At 38.5% G+C, this 25,554-nt stretch overlaps 1 protein-coding gene across 2 annotated transcripts; it reads left to right on the top strand.

Moving 5' to 3' along the window:
* Positions 1-960: 960 nt before the first annotated feature.
* Positions 961-25,345, top strand: pxk (PX domain containing serine/threonine kinase). Of its 2 annotated transcripts, XM_069677647.1 has the most exons (19): positions 961-1,188; positions 4,714-4,764; positions 4,960-5,007; positions 10,238-10,424; positions 11,087-11,164; positions 12,116-12,189; positions 13,293-13,367; positions 13,868-13,972; positions 14,345-14,446; positions 14,552-14,713; positions 14,862-14,979; positions 15,831-15,909; positions 16,277-16,325; positions 16,469-16,546; positions 16,673-16,759; positions 17,185-17,248; positions 18,267-18,326; positions 19,833-19,861; positions 22,645-22,733. In XM_069677647.1, exons 1-18 carry the CDS (start codon positions 1,087-1,089, stop codon positions 19,847-19,849), a joined length of 1,536 nt encoding a protein of 511 aa, XP_069533748.1. In that variant the 5' UTR covers positions 961-1,086; the 3' UTR covers positions 19,850-19,861; positions 22,645-22,733. The 2 variants fall into 2 exon arrangements, with proteins under 2 accessions (XP_069533748.1, XP_069533746.1); XM_069677645.1 differs by lacking the exon at positions 19,833-19,861 and having other exon boundaries at positions 22,645-25,345.
* The last annotated feature ends 209 nt before the right edge of the window (positions 25,346-25,554 follow it).

Genomic DNA, 25,554 nt, shown 5'->3' with positions numbered 1-25,554 from the left:
TTAATAATGTTTGTACAGTTTGTATAATAGACTCTGGACTCTGAGCAGTCTGGCATATTTATCATAGACCTATTTGGCCGGCATGTGTTTGGCCACCTCTTATCAAACAACACATTTGCTCTTTTGAATTTATCCCCTCACTCTGACAGAAGTTCAACTGGCTGCCTGACTTGGACGCTCTCTGCTTTGAAAAAAATGTCAGTACAGTAATAGTAATGAAGTAATAGCCTTTATTTAAATTAAAATGTGCTTGACAAGGGGCGCTGGTTTGGCTCGGTTGGTAGAGCAGGCACCCCATGTATAGAGGCTACAGTCCTCGTCGCACTGATCGCAGGCTCGACTCCCGGTCTGCCGATCCATTTGGTGCATGTCATCCCCCACTCTCTGCTCCCCACATTTCCTGTCTCTCTTCGGCTGTCCTATGAATAAAGGCAAAAAGCCAAAAAAATAATCTAAAAAAAAAAAAAAAAAGTGCTTGACAACTGTAGAAAAAATAAAAACAAGGTTAAAATCATTATTTGAAGGTAAAGGATACCAGTTCAGTGCCAGCAGAATACACAAAAATACATTCTAAACTAAACAAAAAACAGTTAAAAGACAATTACAACACATTACCTTTTGTGGAAAACAGTGTCAGCATATTATTATTAAAAATATTTTACTAAATAATTTACTTTTCATTTGGACTTGAATGTTTGTTCTTGATCTTGAAAAAGTACTTTGGCAAAACCACCACCATGGCCATGATATGTTTTATACATACATTATACATTTTATATATATTTTTTCATGAAAGAAAGTTTTATACCGCACCAGTATTCCTCTCTGTCTGAATTTTAACAAACCGTTCCTCCTCCAGACCACCAGGCGGCAGTGGTTCACCTTCGTTTTTCCATCCTCCTGACAGCAAAGCAGCCTGATGACGTCGGATCGACGCAGCGCTTCCTGGATACGGTAGAGCTAAGCTAGCAGACAGTTCGCTCCTCCGGGTTGTTGACGTTCGTGCTCCGCACTGGCTAAGACCCCGGCGTTTCAGTGAGTGACAGACGGACCTTCTGATCAGACTTTTACCGTTAAACCTCCGGGATGTCTTTCCTGGAGAAGCCGTCCCCCGGCAGGCTGCTGCTGGACGACACCGTCCCCCTGACGGCGGTGATCGAAGCGAGCCAGAACCTGCAATCCCATACGGTGAGTGTTTACTGCATTTAAACGTCGCTGGACTATTTACAACCTGTAGGCATAACTGTAACACATAAATTAATGGTTCACTGCATGCCCGGGGATGTGTCGCTGCTTGCTCGTTTTTAATAAAGGTTTTTATGGGGGCGTTAAAGTCAATCGCTGCGTCACCAGTTCCATTATCGGACACAGATATTAAAGCTTCCATTTGTCTCCTTTCCGTTAAATTGTTTCAATAACCACAAACAACTTATGACAAACAGTTACGTCCGTTAGAACAAAGCTATGTTCCCTGTTGAATTTTAACGTGATGGAGCACATTAGGTACACATCGTTACTCAGTGGCAGCAGCTGACTCTGGCTCTGAATCGCTGGCACTGATTAAGCAATTTCCTGGAAGCTCTTCGGGAGTCAGTAAACTGCTGATATAAAAGGATTTGGATTGCAGCATTGGCAACCACTGTCTGAATGCACATGAGCGAAAACCCTACCTGTAAAGCACCTAGAACCGTCGATGACTATAATGGCGAATTCCCTTTAAAACAGCAGCTACTTATTAATTCCCTGACATTTGAATATGTATAAGCTTTTTAAAATAAGATGTATAGCCGTTTTTAATTTCTAAGGGTCTGTTGTAACATCCGGCATACATCGGCACCCCCAATACATTTTAATGATATACGTAGTTTTTAATTTGCCATCAATGACAGCTTTTTGCTAAAGATAATGTAAAACCATGACTTGTTGGAAATGTAGAGATTTAGAAAAAAGTGCTGGTCTGTGTGTGTTACCTCTGCCGAATAAGATATAATATATAGACCAATGTATGTACACTATTAAAAGACTTGTTACGAATAATACGCGTCGGTTGAAATGGAAACGATAAATAGTCGGGTTTTCTAATGGAGTTTGGCGCGTCATATTTTCATGAACATTAGAACTTAACTGTCTTTAGGCAAGCTTACGTTGAGCATTACTTGGACTAAAATTTGACCCTTGAACTCTTGTAAATTCAGTAAGAACAGCTTTGTGTGACAATCAATGACCGGTCCATGTCATAGGAAAGATACAGGAGGACCACCGTCGTGTGTCCGATAATGGGCTCATGTATGTTGGGTTTGTTGTTGACAGTCCGGCTGGAATCAGCTGAGATAGCCGGTTAGCTTAACATGCTAATATAGGGCATCCGACCCTTATTGGTGTTGTTGCGTTTATAAAACAGAACGTATACAACCTTAGCTTGACAGGATAGACCAATACTCATGGTTATAAGGATTAGATTCATATATTAATGAATTTCTGTTAACCCATTACGTTTCTATAAACTGCAGATGTTTGTAGAGGGGTTCTTTTTCTTACTTAGTCTATTATCCACTCTGAAAATACCCACAACAGGCGCCACTCTTTTGGCTCATAAAGATTACAATTATTGTTGAATTCCCTTTTCCCAGTCAGGAGATTTTACAGATTTTTGCAACCTGCAAGCAGCTCCCAAACTGATGCAATACTGTGAGGACAGCAGGCCTCTACATACTGTGACACTGTGCATACTATACATACAGGACAAGGTTGACACTGTTTTAAGATTCAAGTCAAGTACTGGTCATTTCCTGCCAGTCACCAATTAAAAGTCAGTCATTGACTAGAGGAAAAGAGAGTCTAAGGGACAATGTCGTCCCTCCATGTGTGTCTCTTCATTACACTGAAGTAAATAGTTGCAATCTTTAAAATGCTTGTATGTAACTTACATTTCTGCTTCAGAAAAAGAAAACAACCAAATTCAAAGTCATGCTGCTGCTGATATAAATCCAGAATTAGATAATTACTTCAGTATTAAGCAAATAAACACAATCTTATATAGATTTTTCTTTAATAGGGAAGCACAGATTCATTTTATTTCTCCTGATTCAAATTCTGATATAGATCCAGAACCTTGAGGATATCTGCTGCTGACAGCACTGATCTTTTTCCAAAACTATTAATCACTGTAGCTCACTGCAGGGAACTTATTTGGATAATTTGCAAGTTAAGTAACACAAGACAGAGAAAGCTATGGCACGAAGAAGGCAGCTTGCTGTTGCTAAAACATTAAACTATAAAACAAAGAAAACTGGTCTCCATGTGGATCAAACAGTTTATTTAATAAGTTCAGTACTTGTAGCAGAACATATCGAGTGTATTGCTGCATCGCTTTTGGTTAACATTTCTATTTTTAACTGCATTCACAAGCAAAACTGTTTCAGGCTGAAGGTCAGGACCAGTTTGGCAGACTCAATTCAAACAGAATGGACAAAAGGCAACGCAGCCGTGTTTGTACAGCACCTTTCAACAACAAGGCCATTCAAAGGGCTTTATGAAAGACACGCAGGCACAGTGCAACGTATAAAAGAATTGTAAGGCCATATAAAAAGATAGAGCAGACAAGCAAAAGCAAAAGAAATGATGACATTACAAGAGAGGGTGGTTCTCAGGAATAACACAAACATAGCATACAGTGATACATGGGAAAAAAGAGTCATGGAAAATGTAGTTTTTTAATACAAAGTTGTTTAAAATCACTTTTATTTCAGACTGTGCAGAGTTTAAGCAGCTAGACACGAAGTGATGTCAGAGCTTGTTTACACCCTGAGTCTGGGCTGTTTGTGAAACGGTTCAGCCGCACATGAATGAATGAATGAAGGATTATAGTAGAAAACAGAGTCTGTCTGCAGGATTTAGACTGTGAGAGGATTAGGTTTGGAAATTTCCATGTTTACATCATTACTGTTATTTTTGTGTATTTTTGTCCTGTGGGTTAAATACATTTTACTCAGCAGTTTCTTTATTACAGAGACGTGTGAACACTGTGGCATGATCAGGCTGATCCGTATCTGAACTGCTTATTAAGAAATGAAACAGAAAGTGAACACACCTGAAACTTAAACCCTTTTGATTTAGGTTCAGCGTGGCCTTTGCTCTTCCACCGCCCGAAGAACACACTTCATGACGATCCCAAATTAAAAAATGCTCTGTTTTATAATTTCAGAATTTTTTTAGTACATAACAGACTCACCGGGCTGCCAGAGGGACCTTTTAAGTCTTTCAATAAACTTGTTTTTCAGTTGAACTTTAATATTGAGCCGAAGGATTCCTTGGGATAAGTTCGGGCTCTGTTTCGAGGTTCAAATGCCAACATTTATTTTGGGATCAACAGAGCTTTACGACCACTGATGCTGAGGAAATTCATACAGTCATGATTTTGTAATAAGTCATAAAATTCTAAGACAAAAGTCGGAATTGGAGACGGTATATTTTAAGAATAAAGTCCCTTCCTTTCTTTAGTTTATATTTTTAGAACAACAAAACTTGATTGAATGTATTACATGTACAACTTTAATCTAATGGTTATAATTTTTCTCATAATACCGTCCATTGTTTTTTAGTTTATTTTATTATTTTTATTTATAATATTGTGTATATAATAATACATGTGGTATTTTTTTTTTTTTTTAAAACATCAAATAAAGTGCATATTTTTCTATATTTGTCTCTTAGGAGTACATCATCCGAGTCCAGAGGGGCGTGTCTTCAGACAACAACTGGCAGGTAAATGCACAAATGATTCACCTGGGAGAGAAAATGTCAACTCTTCAACACCAATCAGTTTGTTTGTCAGAAATACTGACTGATGAAAATGTCCTGGCAATAAGGCACCCATAAGGATGTGTCAGGAGTTTATCAATAACAGCCATTCTGTCAGTAACTGATAGATGTGTGTGTGTTTCTGTGTGTGTGCTGCAGGTGATTCGGCGTTACAGTGACTTTGATGTTCTCAACAGCAGCCTGATGGTGAGTTTCCCTCTTTTTTCAGTCACACGTAAACAGCTCTGAGTGTTTAAAACAAACAGATGGACAGCAGAGGAGTTAGCGAAGACGTTTTGGGATCTATGGGGCTCTATTTGTGCCTGAATGATGTCTAATGCACACGTCTATGTTTACTGAACATGTGAAAAAACATTTGTCAACAGCTGTTAGATTCCCTGTTTCCTGTTTTGCATCATGATGTGACGTCTGACTGCTTTGAATATTTTCCTTGTGGGTTTTTTTTAACTTTTGCAAATGTGAAGCGCCACAAGAATACATCTGGGAAGGTAAAAATCTAACAGACTGTGTGGGGGCAGATGTAATAATAGTCCAATAAACTCTTGCCAGCTTTCAGTCCTGCATTTGGCAGCTGCAGCTGTGATACTTTTAGCCTGGATTATTTGTTAACTTCATCTGTGTCTTATTTTGTGGTTTGCTAAGTTTGCAAAACAGGCTGCTTTGCTGCAAGCACACTAATCCATGTTTGTGATTGGTCATGTGCTCCAACTACCATCCCTTTTATGTGAACACGCTCATGACTAGATTGGGAAACCCAGCGTTGAGGTGAAATGTAGCATTGTGCAACCGCTAAGCATGAATGCTTTTGTTAGAGTAAGAGGAGCAAGATAAGTAAAAGATATCCTGGATATATTGATATCGCTTCTTAGTACATTAACCTGAATCACATTGATAAAACCACGGAAAAGTTCAAGTTAAATAGTGTTTTTTTCACGTAATCAGTCGACATAGGCGGTGCACATTTGACATAAATATGGCAGCTATAGAACTCCATATGGATCTTTGTGAATGTCATGAACTCAAGCTGCTCTTCTGCTGTTTAAGGGTGAAGATAGAGATGTTCCTCTGCCTCCCTTAAAGCTATCAATGTCTGATACAGAGAAGAGACAGAACAAAAGTACCAAGCGTTAATGGGCTCTGATATTTTAAGATGAGATCAGTGAAGTCGCAGTCAAAACATTGTTCTTCCAACATTTAATTTATGTTGATTACAACATAAAAAACAGACATCTGGTAACTTAAAGTGTTGGTCTGTAAGTCTTGTGATGACACACAAACATCCTGTGCCACACACACACACACACACACACAAACGCACACACCAGCTTTGTCTTAACTTCCTGTTTTAGAAAGCTCAGTGGCAGTTTGTTACAATATGTTCAAGGCTCTGCTGTTGTGTCCTCGATTCATCCTGCTGTGACAAGCAGAGTCAAGATCATCCCTCTACTTAGCTGCTAGCACTTTTTTCCCAATTTACTTTGTCTTTTGAGATCATAGGAATATACTTTAAAGTTTTAGAGTGTATTTATCATAAATATCAATAATCTAAAACACTAAAATCTCATCCCAAAAGTAACCTTTGCAAATGTACATTATGACATATCATTTTTATAGCATGACAGATGTTTCTCAGACGTATAAGATCTCTACTTCTTGGATACAAAGTTAGAGGAAATCTTCCTTTTTAAGCAGTCTAAGTTTCCCAGTCAGGAACATAAGAAGCTGTTGTTTTTGTTGCATTAGTTAAGACAGTGTTTTGGAGTAGATTTCAAGTTTAGCTCATGTTGGGATTTATTTTTATCACCATTAGCAACTTGGCTCTAGAGATGGTGATGTTATCCTTTCAGTCCACTGCTTTGGTCCTGATTGAAATATGTGAGGAACTGTTGGATGGATGCTTTTACATTTTTTCCAAACTGTTAGCCACAGGATGAATCACACTGACTCTGGTTTCCTCTAGTCTCTCTACAACAGAACATTCCCGTTATTCGCTAATTATTGCCGTACTTAAGTGGAGAACATGGTCAACATTGTGCCTGCTACCTGTCATTGTGAGCGTGTTAGCATGCTAATGTTGGCATTTAGGTCAAACAGCAGTGAGCCTCATAGAGCTGCCAGTGTGGTTGTAGATTCACAGCCTTGTTTGTCTCTACAGTGTGAAATACTGGAGCGTGATATATAGTAACACACCGAGTACCACCACAACCAGCTAACAGAGGGAAAAATGGACGTGTATCAGTTGCGTAGAGGAAAGTGTTCTGAATTTAGACCACTTTTACTTTCCACAAAGTAAAAATAGAAAAATAAACTCGAACCAAGTAGCTTCTATTGGAACTCAAATTACTCTTATTTGCTGTCGGAAAAGCGGTGAAGTTACCCTCCCTGGTTCAAAACATTAACATTTAAAGAGCTACTGAACACATTGTGCTGCTTTTTAGCTTTAAACTAAATGATGTGACTCTGCTGTGATAAGAACATCAATGCTGCTCTTAATATTACTATCCAAGCAAATAAAAGGAATAGTCGGGACAAGTCAAATTTATTTGTATAGCACATTTAAAACAACGTGAGCTGACCAAAGTGCTTCACAGACAGTGGCAGATCAAACAGTGTAGAAAGACATAAAAAATAACGAAAAACACACACAAATATGAAGATAATGAATAACGTAGACCAACAAATTTAAAGACACTTTAAACGCTCAAAGTATTTTCAAAGGCCAAGAAAGAGAGGCGGGCTTTTAATAAATGTATTGAATTGGAACTTCTGATATGAGGAGGCAGTGTGTTCCACAAATGTGGGCCTACAACTGAAGTCGGCGCAGTCACCCTGCAGTTTCCGCTGAGCCCGAGGGACAACCAGCAGGGACTGCTCAGAGGACCGGAGTGCTCGTGCTGGGCTATAAGGGATTAAAAGTTCTGATAAATATGATGGAGCTGATCCATGAAGCAACTTAAAAACAAGACTAGGTCTAAACCTACTATGTGGCTGACCGCATCAGGTCAGTGTGCGCTTTTGTGGGCGATGTGTTACAAGGACTGTCCTTGTGAGGCCAATGGCAACGTGTTTGAAAGCAGGTGCGTGCTGCGGACGTAGGTGAGGACAAAGTATCCAGAGCCGTATAGACAGAGAGTCGCGTCAGTGGAGGTCCAATATATGATCCGCCATTGCGATGTCACAACTCTCTCTCTCTCTACGGCTGTGAAAGTACCGTCACTCAGTCAGTCAGTCAGTTACTCACTCAGTCAGGGAGGACTGACTGTTCCCCTGTAAAGGGAGTTGCAGTAGTCCAAGCGAGAAGTGATGAAAGCATGAATGAGTTTTGCAGTGTCATTGAATGTTAAGAACGGCTTGACTTTGGCCAGGGCTCTCAGCTGGAGGAGTTTATTAGTCTGTGGAGTTTAGACAAAGACACAGAATACATAGTGTGTATAGTTTTTTTAAATGTAATTATGATTATTATTAGTAATAGTATATTTATTGTTTATTATCTTATTATTGTTTATATTTTTTGTATTTATCGCTTGAGTAAACTTTCCTTTACTCAGAGTCTATAACAAGCAAACACCTCCCAGTGGGGATAATTAAATCTTATCTCATCTTAATGCTGACATTTCTTAACAAATGTATAAAATGGGCATTTCATAAGAATAATAAGAATCTACTAAGTGAATGGAAAAGTGTGTCCAAACTTTTGACTGGTAGTGTATAAGGAATTTCACTCTAGTTTTAAGTTGATCTCGTTGCACAAACACAGAAATAGACATACACTTAAAACAAAGACAACAAGCTCAACAAAAGTAACTAAACTCAACTTTAGCTTTACATAAATTAAGGATTAAAAACGGACAGATACAATTTTGAAAGATTAGGAAAAAATGTAAAAAATGTAAAAATGTTAGAAATCAATAAATAAAAAAAAAGTGAAAATGACTAAATAAAAAGCCAGAGTAAAAAGTTAATTTCCTTTTTGAATATACACAGAGAGTAAGATAAACATTGAAATACAGTGTAAAGGCCTGAATATATCAATATATATTCTAATAATAATAAGAAGAAGAAGAACTGTGAGAGAATAGTGCAATAATGAGCTTTGACACAGATTTAAACACTTAGGACTTATTTATGTTGTGAAATTTACAGCCTCCTTTTAAGTATTTTTCCAAGTTACTCCGTCCGTGCAGTGAGGCTCACATCTGGGGCTGAAATTACACTTTAATCCTGGAAATGAGGAAATTGTGGTCAAAGCAAAACTCCAACAATAAGACCTCAGAACAAAGCCCCGAATAGTTTCCCGTCACAATAACAGTTAACCATTGATGAGTCATGTGTGCTAATGCAAAGCTCGCAGAGGGCAGTGGTCTTTAAGCCTGATGTGCGTTTATGAGCTGAGTCAGTCTTTAAAAAAATAACTGAACGTTTGATTTGAAATTATTTTCTCAGATAATATAATACCGTTTTTTTTCTCATATTTACGTAAAAGTTAAGATTTCAGACAATTTCAAAGTAGCAAAAAGGTTTCGTCGAGATTCTTTCTGTAAAAACCTGCAGAAGTTTACAGAACTATACATGTCAACTTGCTGTTAATCTTCACAATAAAACAACAGACATAAAAACAAAGCAGACTAAATGATGATTAACGTAACGGATGATATCTGTGCAGCAGGTTTTAAGTCTCTGTGCAGGTATATAAAATATGTGGCTATCTGGAAGGAAGGAAAATGTATTTACAAACTGACGAAAAATTTTGTTAAATGTGCAGCTGGAATTTGAAGAGGGAAAAAACTAAATTCTACAACTAATATTTATTTATTGTGTGAAATATTTCATATTTGTTTCCCTTGTTTGGCCTAAAAAAATCATTCAAATGACTGGGAGAAGCTTCGTCATAAAACTGCTCACAGCTTGTAAACATCTGAAACTTGTGACCAGGTGTTGCAAGCAAAACCTTGTGATTATAAATATTAATATCAGATTATGTTGCTTAATTGGAAATAACCTAGTGTTGAGTATGGATCAGATGATCCACTGCTGACTCTGCAGGGCTGTTAGTTTTCTCTCACTGGAGTAGATCTCTCTTTGGGGTTTATGTGGGATTCTTGTGGTTGTGACTCGTCTAAAGTTCAGGTCACATCACTCCTGGAAGATAACAGGAAGTTAGGAGTTTTTCTGCTGAGGTTTCGCCTGCTCGTTTCCTTTAGGGGTCTCTCAGTGACCCCGGCCTCCTGTCAGCTATAGATCTTTAGTGAACAGGCAGCAGAGCTGTCGGAAACCTGCCGTTTGTCTATATACATTTTACTTGCAGCTTTCTTTAGAATATATAAACAGAAGACAGTAGATAAAGAAAAATACATTTAATAGAGACATAAACATTAAAAGTGTGAACAGTTGTGTTTCTCTCTTTCTCCCTCTGCAGGTGTGCGGCATCAGTCTCCCTCTTCCTCCCAAGAAGCTGATTGGAAACATGGACAGGGAGTTCATAGCAGAGAGGCAGAGAGGACTGCAGGCATATCTGGACTCTATTACCCAGCATCCCTTGCTTTCCAGCTCCTTGTTTGTTAAAAAGTTCCTAGACCCAAACAACTACTCTGCCAACTACACAGGTGTGTTCCCTCATCTTCACTGATTCAGTTTGTCTTATTTAGATTGGGATTAACTTCAAGTACTGTCTCACCTTAAGATGTTTTATATTACTTCACTATGTGATAATGTCAGAGACACAGGCTCAGACCTCTGACAACAGTCGGTTTTTGGGATACAAAGAACGTTCCAAAGAGAAATGTTATGTTACTATAATAACATCAAGGTTTTTGTGGCATTACATATTAAGGTAAATAGCCTTCTGTCATTTTTGAGGATTCCTGGTTTTGAGGGTTCAGCCTCTTGCAATGACTCAGCAGATGGCTAAGAGTTTATTGAGACATTAACAATGTTTACTTGACAGCTGTAGAAGTTTTCCAACCGCAGAATCCACACAAATTAATTCCTTATTTAGAATATCGTGTGATGTGGTAAGGATAGATGGAAAGCAACACTCTGAAGCATTGTTTTGTTTCTTGATTTAAAAAGATTTTAAGGGTTGTGGTTTAGCTCAGTGGGTAGAGCAGGAGCCTTATATACAGAGGTCCTCAATGCAGCGGCTGGAGGTTTGACTCCCTCCTTGGGCCCTGTCTCTCTTCAGCTGCCCTATAAATAAAGGTAAAAATTGTCCAAAAAATAATCTCTAAAAAGCATTAATTGTAGTCTCTCTCTGTCTGTGTCTCAGAGATCGCCCTGCAGCAGGTCTCCATGTACTTCAGGTCGGACCCAAAGTGGGAGGTCCTGGAGCCCCTCAGAGACATGGGTAAGACTCCAGGTGGAACCGAACCTGACTGGAAATGGCTCATATTTAACATGAAGATACTTTCTTTGTGGTGTACTCCTTATAAGGCAAACTTACTATTTTCATTATCAATTAATTAGTCAGTTATCTTCTCGATAAACGATTGGTCCACAATGATGTCATTAATCCTCGTTCTTGTCAGACCAAACACAATAATTTAACTGTGATTAAAGACAGAAAAAACAACAAATCCTCACATTATACTCACTCGAACCAGAGGGAGGTTAAGAATGATTAATTGATTGATTAAATTAGTTCCTGAGTCTTTTTCTTTGGTTTCTCAGTTAATCAACCGTGTCAGTTGTAAACAGCCTGTTCATCATGTAAATTAAGCCAACGTTCAGTTCATTGAAAAGAAACTGTCCTCTGTGCAGGAGTCTTTTGAATGACTGATGAGTGTTTCAGTTACTCGACTGTAAGGAAGGGTTACCATGACAGCTGACATTGAGTATTGATTTATAATCAAATGAATAGAGGGCAAACACAGTGATTGGCAACCAATCTCAGTATAAGATGAGCTTAAAGAGGATTTGTTGTTGTGGAACCTGAATCTACTCCATCAAACTTCATTCATATATCTTCATCCTGTCGTCATTTATCATCACTCAGCAAACACACTGATCTCCACGGTCAGTTTGTTCATTATGATAAACAGCCAGATAAGATTCATGATACATTTTAAACAGGACTTCCTCAAGTGAGATTATGTAACCTTGAGCTGAAGCCCTCATCGCTTCAAATTAACATCATGAGATAAAATGCAGTTTGAAGAAGTCACTGTTGTTTCTAACATAAGCTTTGTGAGTGTTTAAAATTTAACATCGGTGCATTTTATCACTGTTTTATGCTCCTAAAGTTCAGTTGTTCATTTCAAGAGTTGAAAAGTAAGTGACATGCTGTTTGTGTTTTCAGGCTGGAGGCTCAGGAAGAAATATTTTTTAATCAAAAACAAAGAGCAGCCAAAGGAGCGCTACCTGCTGAGCTGGGTGAGTACAATGAAGTCAATACAACAAATAGTTATTTTAATTTATGTCAATCAAGCTTCCAATACAAAAAAATAATAATTTAAGTGACAAGAAAAAAATCACTAGATGTATTAGGGAACCCGGTTACATTTTATACAAGTTCCCAAATGTGCATGTTAATTATTAAAGTTGTTTGTGTATGATTATTTGCCCTAGAGTTTCATAAATATTTTAAAATGATATATTTTATTTCTTTAGGAATTTAAAATCGCTCTGAACTGCCTGAAGCTCACAGTCTTCAAACTGATGGAAATAAAGTTCTTTTTAAAAATGCATTTTCAAGTCTTCAAATGTATTAAGATTAAGCATTTTACGAATAAAATCTGCGACTGTTTTCACCTCCTGTAACAGCAGGAAGGAGTTATAAATACATTTACTTTAGAGAGTGAGAAAAGTTTTCCTCTTCCTCTTTTCTCTCCGACAGAACTTAGTTATTTCCGGGGAACAACCCCTGCGTTGTTCCCACAGCCCCGAACAGATTCAATTAAATTAAATTTAAATTCAATCAGTGTTCTCAACTGATGTGAAAGTCTTGTTTGTCTGTAAACACTCTGATTTATGCTTCACAGTTCAGTCTGTTCAGCTGATTGATTTTATTTGTTTCCTTTTGTCTGATTTTTGTTCCTGATGATGTTTATTGAGATATGAACCTAGTTCACTTCATGTCAAGCCTCAAAATGCACTAAAGGATTTAAACTGATTTATTGGAGACTTTTACAAAATACATGAGTTTAATTACATTTGTGCAACTTGGGTTTTTCCAAAGCAAATCTGATGGAAACTTCATAAATAAAGTTTCAAAGGTCTTCACAGAGGCAACAAAACAAAACAGACAGGTCATAAAATCATAATCAAAGGCGAATATTAGAAATAAGAATTTAAGAAATATAAAATTCTTTTAAAATAATTTTTTAATAAAATTTGAAATTCAAGTAAAATCTGGAAAGGCTCGCTGATAACGACTCAGCTGACCGGATCTCCTCGGGCAGGTCGTTCCAGCAATTTCTATATATGAAAATAACGGATTCCTTGTGCATGTGTGTGTCTGTGTGTGTGTGTTGTAGGTGGACCTGGGTCCTGATAAGTTCCTGTCAGACAAAGACCTGCAGTCAGCCATGAAGCTGCTCACCAGCCTCTCTGTGAGTACACTGTGTGTGTGTTTGTGTAGTTAGCTCTGTCTTTAACAGCAAAAACAAATACATATTTGGTTAGAAGCGTATACTTTCTAGAATCTGCTTTAACCAAAAGAGAAATATCAGGCATTAAAAACGTATAATTTTATAGAAAATGGCGTGTTAAAAAACACAACAACCCACGCTGCAGTAGCTGGACTTTTTTTTGTAATCACTGGACTTTGAAACTTTCCATTATGCTGCTGCACAGAGGCAGACGTGAAGGCAGGATGAGGCGTAATGATTCGTCCGGATTGTGGAGTAATTGATAAATATTCCTGTTGATGGTCTGACATCTTTGTCATTGTGGTAGTTGTATATAGGTAGTAATCCCACATTTTTAAATGAAGCAGCTCCCACAGCTGGTCATGATGAAACCGACTGTAGAACAACAGAGACATTTCATTGGAATGACATACGGTCTATAAATAATCTAACTTCCCCTTTTTCCTCCTCTTCCTCTCCAGACTCCATATCTCTGTCCGCTTTCTTTCTCCAGCACCAGTGAGTCTTCAGCTCTGCTCATCCGGCTGTTCAGTGAGAGAGGCTCTCTGAGAGACCACATCTGCAAGGTACACTGTGTGCGAGTTTGTGGCAGAAGTATGCTTCGACTGCAGTGCTTGTTCTTGTGCAATTACAGCATCAGTATGTAGAGACGTTCTGTCCACATTAAACAGATTAAAGTTGTAATCTAATAAACTAATCTAGTTTTCCTTCTCTCATGTTTTGATAGATTTGACATTTTAGAAATCTGTATCTTATTTTCTGATGCCAAAACAATTCTTGATACTAGAGTTAATTTTTGTGCTGTTTAAAGCATTGAAATGTTGTGTCTTTCCAGAAACAGTGACTCCCTAACTCTGGATGAGCTAAAAAATCCAGCAGAGACTGTTTTCATTGGCTCTAATATCTTCAGTGTTGACCTCTAACCTCCCTCTCTGCAGGTGAAGCCCAGAGAGAGTTACCTGAAGAAGTACTGTAACCCAAAAAAGAGTCAGGGCCTGGAACTGCAGCACATCAAACTGTACGGCCGCCAGATCCTGGAGGTACACACACACACACACACATTCACACACTGCTAAAAAAGAATACACACACACCACATCGTGTTGCTCGTTGATAGAACCTTCTGTGTGTTTCTGTGTTTTCAGGGCCTGAAGCTCCTCCATGATGGCGGTGTGTTTTTTGGTCACTTGCATGCGTCAAACGTAATCGTGGATGACGGTGTATGTCGACTGACCGACATAGAGAACGGCATGCTGGGAGTTCCCTCAGCTCTGCGGCCGGCCTTCACCCAGTTCAGAAAGATAAATGTACGTAAACACTGAGTTAGATTAGACGGTGTTGCAGTTAAAACTATTTGAAATCTCTCCATATTCTGCATGTGCTGTTTGTACTTTGATGATTTATGATACATATACGTGATTCTGTTTGTGTTTGTTTGTTTGTATGTGTTTACAGACAACAGATAGCATCGATGTCTTCTGTTTTGGACATTTACTGTACGAGATGACGTACGGTCGACCGCCAGACAGCATCCCTGTCGATCAATACCCCGCTGTCCCCTACACCACTGTGGGTCAGTAAAGTTTAACACACACAAACACGTGTTTACTCAGGTCACATTTTAAGGTTTCCTGGATGTTGAGGAATTTTATGAAGCTCGACAACTCAGAAGTGGAAGAAGACTCGGGATACTCAGATGAATTTGTTTAAGGAGAAGTGACAGAAACAAAACACTTGAAGATGCAGTGTAAAGCCAAGTCAATTCTACCATTGTGTTCAGTATTTAACCTTTCAGATGAGGTTGTGTCTATCTACCCTATTCCATATAAAGATATCCGTTTATGTTAATAGGTTCAAGCTTAGATTTGTAATGTAAGCATTCTTACCTATATTTCAATGAGAAAGACACATGCGTGTCAGGAACGGGTGTGAGGCTGGAGCCAGCCTGTCGGCAATAACAGATAAGTCGAAGGTCAAATGAAGGGAAGTGAGTATCTTACACACAGACTGAATTTACTGTTGAGAGTGTTAGGAGGTTATTCTGTCTCTGGAGAAACCTATGACCCTAAGCCTGACCTCTGAGTCAGTACGGGCCTCAGTGAATGTTTCACTGAAATCTTACTCTAGGACGTAGGGTAAATTCCACCACACTGGAGACGAACCCTGACCTTAACCATAACCATAATGTGTGCAACCCAAACCTAAACCCAACCCAAATTGCTGTCCACAATCAACTGGTCATAAATCTGGTTTGTGTACCTAAAAGTGGCTAAAGTCATACCCACACACTGCTGTCATGTGTCTGCTTGTACCTCCAAATGTTGTGAAATCAGGACTCAAAACATGACTGAAATGTTCCAGAACAAATGTATCGTCACAATAATATTATATAATATAATAATATGTGTTTTTGTGTGTGTTCAGTGTCCGTGCTGCAGTCCATTCTGTCCCCAGAAGCCTGTAAGAGCGGGATGCCGACAGTATCAGAGCTCATGCAGACACCGTGAGTTCACCTGCTCTTTTTATGCTGTATGCAGTCAGACGGACACATTATCTAAATTTTACTCCTGATACTATGAACACTACACATTTGGTTACCAAATGTACTATGTACCAGTATCAATGGATATTATGTTTAAGGGACTGGACGTATGATTTACTAACTTTAGTGCACGATGATTCTTTAAATGTTGACCAAAAATGTCAATTTATGTGTCCATGTAAGAACAGACATTCGCAAGGTTTATAAACAGTACATATGTAAAGAGTCCCTTTAATACAATGTAATATCTTGATGAAGAAAGAAGAGATGCACAGGAGCCGGAGCATCTTGTATTTGTTGCTGATGAGTCCCAGTTTGTGTTTTGCAGGTTGTTCAGTGACGTCCAGCTTCAACACTCAGAGAAACTCCAGATCAAGGTGAGAGGCTCAGTTTGATTTCTGCTTCTGAGAGTTTAGTCATGCATGCGCTGTTTTTTTTCTTCCTGATATTACATTGATTTAAAAAAACAACAACAATAAAGATGAAGAAAAATATGAAATACCTGACTCCACTCCTCCAGATTCCCAGCAGGCTAAAAGAGGCGCTGAAGACGGCGAAGGAGAGTCTGGAGAAGAGGCTGCAGGAGGAGCAGAAAGTGGTGCGTCACTCCTCTTATTTACATCTCTAATTATTGTTTTATTTCCCTGTTTAAAAGGTTGAATAATACATGAGAAGTTTGCTGTTTTGGAAGGAGGATAATTTGTGTTTTAATGTTTTATTGAAGCTCCATCAGCACAGGAGGCTGACCAGAGCACAGTCTCACCATGGCTCAGAGGAGGAGAGGAAGAGGAGGAAGATTCTGGCGAGGAAGGTAGGCAAGACAATCCCCCACGCACCACAATGAAACAATCCTCATGCTTTTTAATCCTGCTGTAAGACAGACCATTTTGAAGCTCTCAACAACTATAGCTCAAAATAAAATGTCAGTATGTCTTTCAATAAGACCCATGGGATATTTTGTCATTGTTTGTCATGTGTTTGTTAGAGTGACAGTAGATTGCCAAGTATGTACCCTGCTTATCTTAGACGGAGGACAGAAACCCACAGGAATGTCGTTCAACTGTTTTTAGAGAGACTAAAATACACTACTAGTTAATGTTTGTTAAAGATTAATGTGTGACGGGGAACAGATTTCAACAATACTATAAACAATAGTACGTTTCAGTGTGATGTTTAGTGCATGCATCTTTTTTTAAACACTAAATCTAAAACAATGGTGTGTTCTTGTTTTGGCAGAAATCCAGACAGTCAGCATATGAAAATGAAGAAGACGTGTCTGTCAGGAACAACAACAACTCTGGTAGGTCTATAAACAAATACTTGTACTTAAGTTAATCCTGTTTGTTTTGTCTGACGTGATTTATAACATAACATTAACATACCAGCTAGTAGGTCTTGTCTTACAAACTAGTTAAAGCTAATAAATTGGTAAGTCAGCCCTAAAGATAATGTATTGATTAGCTAAGTAGTTGTAGTAGAAGTAAGTTTTGTCTGACAGGATTTATAAGATAACGCTAATGTTGGTTTGTTTGTTAGCCAGTTAGCCAGCTAGCAATCCTTGTCCTTACAAACTAGCTAAAACAAAACATGGCAAGTTAACCTGGAATATATTGAAATGGTTAGCTAAGTAATTAATAGTGTTTTTATTATTATTTGTTTTGTCTGACAGAATATATGACATAAAATTGACATGACATTGTTAGTTGTGTTGTTTGCCAGCTAGCAAGATGTCCCTTTACAAACTAGCTAAAGCTAATAAATAGACAAGATAGCGTAGATTCTATTCTACAGGTTTGCAAAGTTATAAACGTTGTTTTTTTTCATTTATTTCAAAGTCTGAGAGGATTTTATAACAAAAAATTACCAAAATAGATTCCATAGCACAGGAAAGTTAGCTTATCAGCATCAACCAGGTAAGAAGTGTGTTAATCACTGACATAGTTTGTTTTCAATAAGCTAATTATTTTATCAGTCAGTAAGAGACTTAGTGGACTTTCAGCCAAGTTCAGAGCTTTGTACAGTTTGTTATTAGGTTGGTAAGGAGCTTAGCCCGTGTTTGCGTCTGCATGTGCTCAAAACAAATGGTGGCGCACACTGTGGAATAGAAATCCACCATAAATCAGTCACATTAAATGTCAATAAATTAAAGGTACCATGGGGAGTTTTTCTGTAAATGTCTGTTTGCATTCAGTGTAAAGCCAGTATGTGTGTATCCTCTGTGTCTTGAATACTCAGTTCATTCAGTTTATTTTTTTGTTATTATTATTTATTTTATAATAAGAAAGTTGATGGTTATTGATTTTCCTTTTTGTCTTCAGGTTCTGGAGCCAGTTCCCCTCCCACGTGCCCCTCCTCCCCTACTCCTCCATCCACCACAGGTATGCCTGTCTGTCTTTGTGTGTGTCTGTTTAACTGTCAATCTGTCCTACAATCCATCTGTCTCTTGTACAGTCTAGTTAGCCCCCCTTGTGCTGGGGCTGTGGAGAGTCTCAGCACGCTGATCAATAACGGCATCTCTATCATTAATCCTGAATATCTGCCCTCTACTTACATATGAATTTTGCACGTGTGAATTTGAAGTCTAATCACTTGACCTGTCTGTCTGTTTCTGTCTGTCTTTCTGTCTCTTCACCTCTTCTCTCGTCATGTGATTACCTGGTTTTCAGACAGGTATCTGTCTCTGCTGTAACGCTGTCTTATTCACTTTGTTGTGACTTTAGTTAGCTGGACTCAGGGTGGGAAACACTGATGTTTAATTTTATTTTTAAAGTATAACTGCAATTTTTCAAATTGACAAAAAATCCCATGAAAACAGTCAAAACAACCATCTCTTAGTCTGCCCCTCAATGCCAACTCAACAATTCAAACATCTCACAAATACAGTGTGAAGTGTAACTCAAAAAAGGCCTCAGTAATTTCCTTAAACAGCTTGGCGCTTAGCTGTTAGCTAGTTGTTAGCAAATGTTACTCAAATGGGGGGGAAATTTTTGGGGGACTTATTAAAAACATTTTCCAATAAATTAAAGCTAGCTCTGACTTTTCTTAAGTTGGTCATGAATTAAGTCTCGACTAATGTTGCAATGACGTGTGTGTTGTCAACAATCAACAGCAGCACTTTCCCAAGCCCTGAACAATAAGCGAAACAGGGTAGATACTGTAGTAAACATGGAAGGGACTCAGGGAGGCACACTCCACTGCATTCACAAGGGCTCTGAATGTGACGAGATAGCTGAAGGCTTGATGTTAGCACGACCGCGGAAAGCTTCAGAGAACCATTAAAAGTAGGAGGATGGAAATACCTCCCTAGTGACTGCTAGCTCTTAATGCTATCCACAGAAAACGCAAACACAATGACAGCTGTTTATTAAGTTGTAGTCTTGTAAAAAGTCACCCTGCAAGATACCCAGTCTTTGCAAAATCTTCTAGACCTTGACCGAAATTTTCTACAGATGTGAAAGAGTTGCAGACGTTAGTCTTTACACATTTTTGGTAGTCTTTTATAGTATATACAGTATGTATAAGTCAAGGTAAAAATCTGTTAAGCCTGTTTGCGTGGTGTCAATGTTTTCATAAGTGCAGTTGTCAGAAAAACATGCCGGCATCAGTAAAGGTTGTTAGGTTGGGTTGGTTTTGGTCTTTTCATGGGATTTATTGACACAAACAACATTTCAGAATATCACCAGACTTCACAACCTGGTGGCATCACTTTCCTACCCTGGTACAAGTGTCTCCTCTACTTTCCTAATATTCTCTCCTCATCTCTCCTCCTCTTCCCTCCTCTTCTTCTCCCCTCCTCTTTGTCCTGGTGAAACTGTGTAAATGCTGATTGAACAGATAATTGTCATCTTCTTCTCTCTCCTCTTCCTGTGCTGTCTCCACCATAGAGCATGCTCCATTCTGACCGTGTCGTTGGGTAAAGTAACGAATTATAACATCCATATTGATGATGATGAAGAAGAAGGTCTCTTGTGGTTTTTAAAGCTGTCGAACACCCTGGCTTCCAGGCAATGTCTGGCTGTAGATATCTGCCTCGTGTTTATGATCTTAAGTGATGAAACAATAGACTTAAATACAGGAAATAAAGAGCCTTTGAAAACAAATACGCCTCAACAGTAACTGAAAGCTGGATTTTGAGACACAGACAAGTTTTCAAAAGTTATGTAGGATGTTTTTTTCTGTCTGTAATATGGACACAAAACATTCACAATGTAGCCGCACCGATGCAACGTTTTTATGGCTGATACTGATATCGATATTGGATGTTTAAAGGTGCTGATTAATAGCTGATAAGTAGCCTTTAAGTAAGGACTCTAATAGTTTGGTTGACGTTAAATTGCAGAGCCCGTAGTTCCACATTGCCACAAAATCATCTTAAGACCAGAGTTCGATTTTATTTTAGAAAAGTCAACTGGATTTTATAGCTCCACAAGGTTTCTGCTTGCCTGGATCAGGGTGTTCAAACATCTTCTTAAAAACCTCACAATCTCTAATGAACCCCAAAACCCACACAAAGACCAGTCAATGAGTCCAACACCTCCCTGATCAGACCTGCAGTTCTCATTGGAGATTGTGATCTGTCAGTTCTGTCTGCTCGGTCAGTCAGTTGAAGCATGTCTGTCTGTCTGTCTCTGTGTTTGTTTGTCCTGTCTGCTTGTGTCTCTGTGTTTGGGAGGGGGCGACACAGTGAAGATCTTTGAAACTTAACTTGTGGAATATTTTTACTCCGACTTATATAGAAACCCCCCCAATAAATGTGATGTAAAGTATGAAGTTATCTTCAAAGATCTAAAAAGAAACAAAATGAGCTGCTCTCATTTTGGATCCTTTATTCTGACATGTTTCTATCTTAAGCACATTACTTAAAAATTGTTTGTAATTTACATCACTGTAAATATTTATCAGGCTTCTCAGGGATGGAAATTCATCTTAAATAGCCAGAAATCCTCAAATCAGCATATTTTCAGTTTTTAAAACGTAGAAGAATATCATTTAATTACATTTCTTAACCTGGAAAAAGACTTGATTTGAGGGACCTCCAGAAGGTGACTTAACATAGGAGTCATTTATATTCAAAGTTTATACGCCAGAAACAATAAAGGTTATTAAGTAGTCAAGTAATATCCAAATAAAGTCACCTTTCTTTTTTTGTCAAATTTATCGCCATGAAAAGGGGCAACAGAGTAACGCATAAATCAGACGAGGATTTGTTTGTGATGATGTGCCTGTGATCACAGATCTGAGCACAGATTTCTGAAACTGGGCATGACTTAAGAGTCATGTCAAAATTCACATCAATAATCAATAAAGTAGCTGCTAAACGTAATGAAAGTCAGTTTGTTCCATGACCATCCTGGAGATGATTCGTCCCCAGTGCAGGCCTTAGTGTTTGATTTTTAAAAGTTTTCAGTTCATTGCGGCCAAAAATCGAGATTTCAAGATGCTTATCATCACCTGCAGTGACAATTTTCTACAGGTTTGGTTACCATCTGTCAGAGTGACAGATGCCCTTTCATTACGTTGCAGAAAGTTCACTGTGTTCAGACAGAAGCTGGAGTATGTGGACGCAGCTTTGCCTACATGCAATACATCCACAGCATTTTGCTTCTCTGCCTGTGATCACTTTGTTTTCCTTCAGTTCTGGATGCAAAGCGGCTCAACTGAAAGAACAATACCAGGTTTAAGTTCAATTCACCATCAGGTCGCTCTATTTATCAAAGTGAAGCTGACTATTTCTAGGAAGGAGCTCATTTAGTAAAAAACAACTTTAAGAGAGAAACAACTACAAATCCCAGAGGGCATTGCTGTTAGAATAATCCATTCAGCGGGCCTCAGGTTCTGTTGCTGTGCTGCTTTGGGTCAATTCTGAACATTCTAGAACTTTGATTTCATTCCTTCACCATAGCAATGGCTACTGAGACTCATGGGTACTGTAGTTTTTAGAGCTATTTCATGAAAACAGAATTCGGAATATTTGCAACTGATGAGTGTATCGTGACTAAACACATTTGCTTAAGAAACAGCTTAACATTCTTACTTCATATGAAAGTCTGGCTCTTTAGTGTTAGAAACTTGAAAGTACTTCAACTGATAGTTGTTTTGAAACTGATGGTGGATTGAGTTCAGCCTGGATCTTGATCTACAGGTGCTGGTTTCACAATGAAACTCTTTCCAGGAAAAGGACCCTGTCACTGCGGAAATCCACAGAACACACAATACACATTTTTCAACAACAACTAGTTGTACCTCTTTTAGTCAGCCTATATAAAGGGTTTTCATGATTAAGCTTGTTTGCTATAACTTGTTTTGAACAAAGGTGAACATACATCAACGTAAACAGGATGTATTTGTTGCAACAGTTGACAGTTTAAAGCAAATAAATATTGCAATTAAAACGAGGAATATTTGGTATAAAATTGGTTTTATTGTACTTAGATTTACATTTTTATGAAACTTTTTATTATATGGTATTTCCACTTCCCAACGTACCTGTAGGGGTACTACTATTCGAGTCGCACCATGCAGTGTAAACACTCCTTCACTCTCATTAAACTAGCTTAAAAGTAAAACTAAGACCAGCGTGAATCAAAAAAACAGTTCCGTTTTTGTGAAACCAGCTCCCGGAGAGACGACATGTCAAAGATACCAACGTTGTTGTTCTCTCAGAGTCTTATCTTTTATTTTTCTGTCTTTATCCAGGAGGTCAGACTGCTCCTCCCCCGCCTCCTCCTCCCCCTCCTCCCATGCTGGACTCCTCCTCCTGTCCTCCTCCTCCTCCTCCTCCACCTCCTCTGTCCTCCTCTGACGGAGCAGGAGGAGGTCGCAGCGCTTTGCTAAGCTCCATCCAGACTTTCAGTAAGGGCAAACTGAAGAAGGCTGACACCGTCGACCGCAGTAAACCCAATGTCTGACCCCGCCCACAAACTGTCCTCAACCGTCACTACAGCATCATGAACGACCTGGCTGCTGGTTCTGCTCTGTGGTCTGGACCGATTCACGTCATCGCCATGTGAAAGGAATCACTAACAAAAAAAAATCCAAGTACCATTTTAGTTTTTATCACTATCTCTTCTTTTTCCAGCTCTAAAGTTTTTTTTTAAATCTGTCACTGTGGTTAAAGAGAGTGGAGGATGGGTGAGGGAAAATGGCTGCCACGGTCTGCCCTTTCAAAAACTCTAAACTCTATCCTGAGCACCTGGAGGTTTGCTTTGTCTGACTGCTTTGTCACAAGGAGACGGACACAAAACTCCACATTAAAAAACGGCAAGTGTGATGAGCTTTCCTGGCTGACCTGCTGCCAACTGACTTCTTTTCTGCGCTTAAGGCCTGTAAAAAAATTGCGTTTGGAATTTGAATTTTGGGAGCCACTGTGGACGCTGGATGATGACGTTTGATTTCCTGGATCCAAAACTCTGACATTGTCATTGTACTGATCCTCATCCCGGAGCTGCAGAGAAACTGGACCAAACTTCAGCTTTCCTCCATCAAAAATCATCTCAGTCCTATTGACATGTATTTATTGGAAATAAGTTAGGAAGTCTTCCCAAAGCAGATCTATTTTCACCTGTTTAATACAATTAAAACTCAAATTACAAATTGATTTAATAAGAAAGCTGTTGTTTGCAGTGTGTCCGTCTGACACCATCACTGCAGTCGAGGTTGGATCTCACCTGCTGTTGTTTGCTCTGAGCCGGAGGGGAGGGATTAATTATGTGCACTAATTCACCAGAAGACGTTCTTGCAGTGAGACGATGTTGGTCAAGCTATGACATGGATCATTTGCGGTGTTCTCTCCAGTTAGGGATACTTAAATCTATCTGAAATCTTCAGTCCAGACTGTTCTGTTCAGCTCTATAAGCACGAGGTGTCCTGACTGGTCACCTGTAGATCTAATAAAAACTTCTTATTGGCTGTTTGAGACCAAATCTGCAAGAGCAAATAAATAGTTTGCAAGAGGTGGAGCGTAAAATGAAGATCAGCACATAACCCTACAAAGCAGCAAACTACGATGCACCTACACTTTCAATCTGTGCCTAAAGAAGTTGAGTGGAAAAACAGAAAATAATAATAATAATATATATATATATATAAATAAGTAAATGTTTTTGCACTTGGCTGAGTTGGAAAAATTGGTATGTAAATAGAGTGCCATGGAAATGGATTTGGCGTGAAAATCATGACATTCTTGAAGCATGTGACTTCAACCTCCACTAAAGGAAAACACGACATGCCAGCAGATATAACGGTAAATGTTCAGTTGACCTCCAATGACAGGCGTGGAGGGTTCAGATCTATTGTGTTGATTCTTGTCATTTTTTAGTGTTTGCTTCATTTTTATTTTATTGTGCCATATGGATCCTTGTGCCTGGGAATGGAAATCTGAATGTTATTTTGTTTGTTTGACCAAGTTACTAACACTTTAGCACACATGATGATATACACTTTACAATTATTAAAAAGCTTAATAAGGCATAAAATCCTCCAATTGGAAAAGAATTAGCATGACAATAATTTTGTTTTTTGGGGGAAAATGGGTGATTCAGATCAGACTCTGTCCGACTATCTGAAAGGAGATCATCTTTTTCTCTATGAATATGTATTATTGATCTCACCACTGAGTCTATTATAGGGCTGTTCTGAAACTTTACTTCCTGAGTAGATTGAGTTTTGCACATTTTTTAAGATCTTTACGCACTTCTATTCCATGAACGAAATATTCAATGACAAAGTTAGACAATCCATCTATTGAGGAAGATACAAAAAGTTAAAATCTCCTGAACAGCTACTAAAATTACCTTTTTTTCTGTTCTAACTTAACCTGTGAAAACCTGAAATACTGTGTGCTAAAGTGTTAGCCTGTGTATCGGGCAGAGCTGCTGCTGGAGCAGATTGTGTTGAGAATCTCGAGCTCAGGTGACTCCTGATGACTCTGATCTCAACAATCCAAGTTTTAGCTCCCTTAATTTTTGTTTTTAGCAACTGCTTAATGCTTAAATTGTTTGTTTTTATTGTTCAGTGCAATCCGGTCCAATGCGATGGTCTTGAACGGTCATTAAATTGTATCAGAATGTTTCTCTGCAGCACTTTACCCAGGAGGGGTGGAAGCCAAGTCCAGAAGTGTTTGTGTTTCTGTAAGAATAAATTCCCAGGGATGATGCTGGATTACAAGTAAAGTTGGTATTTAAAACCACTCTCTGATCTCCAGGACATTAACATTTACCACACACCAGATGCATCGAATGTTTGTTCCAGGATCAGATAGCTCCTCTACATTAAACTCTTCATTAAATGCAGCAACAAAAGGACTCTTCTCATCATAAATATTGGAATTAATACATCTAGCAAGCCTGCTGTGATGAAATGATAAATGTATCAACTGAATGAACGTTTGATTAAAAAGTGGTTCAAGAAAACTGTGTTTACTATTTATTGCAAATGCTTTTGGAGAATGTTTCTGAACGCAGCTTAGAATTATAAAAGTTAAAAGGCAGAATGATAAACATAGAAATAGTAAAAAAAAACAAGTAAACAGAAGTACAAAATAAACCATAAAAAGTTGAAATAATTTAATGATATATGTCTTTTAGAGTATGAAGTTATTTTATCAGA

Source organism: Semicossyphus pulcher, unplaced genomic scaffold (genome assembly GCF_022749685.1).
Source record: "Semicossyphus pulcher isolate SPU_LCO1_2020_fin unplaced genomic scaffold, fSemPul1.0.p SCAF_3, whole genome shotgun sequence".
NCBI lineage: Eukaryota > Metazoa > Chordata > Actinopteri > Labriformes > Labridae > Semicossyphus > Semicossyphus pulcher.
This window is presented reverse-complemented; position numbering and strand designations above follow the sequence as displayed.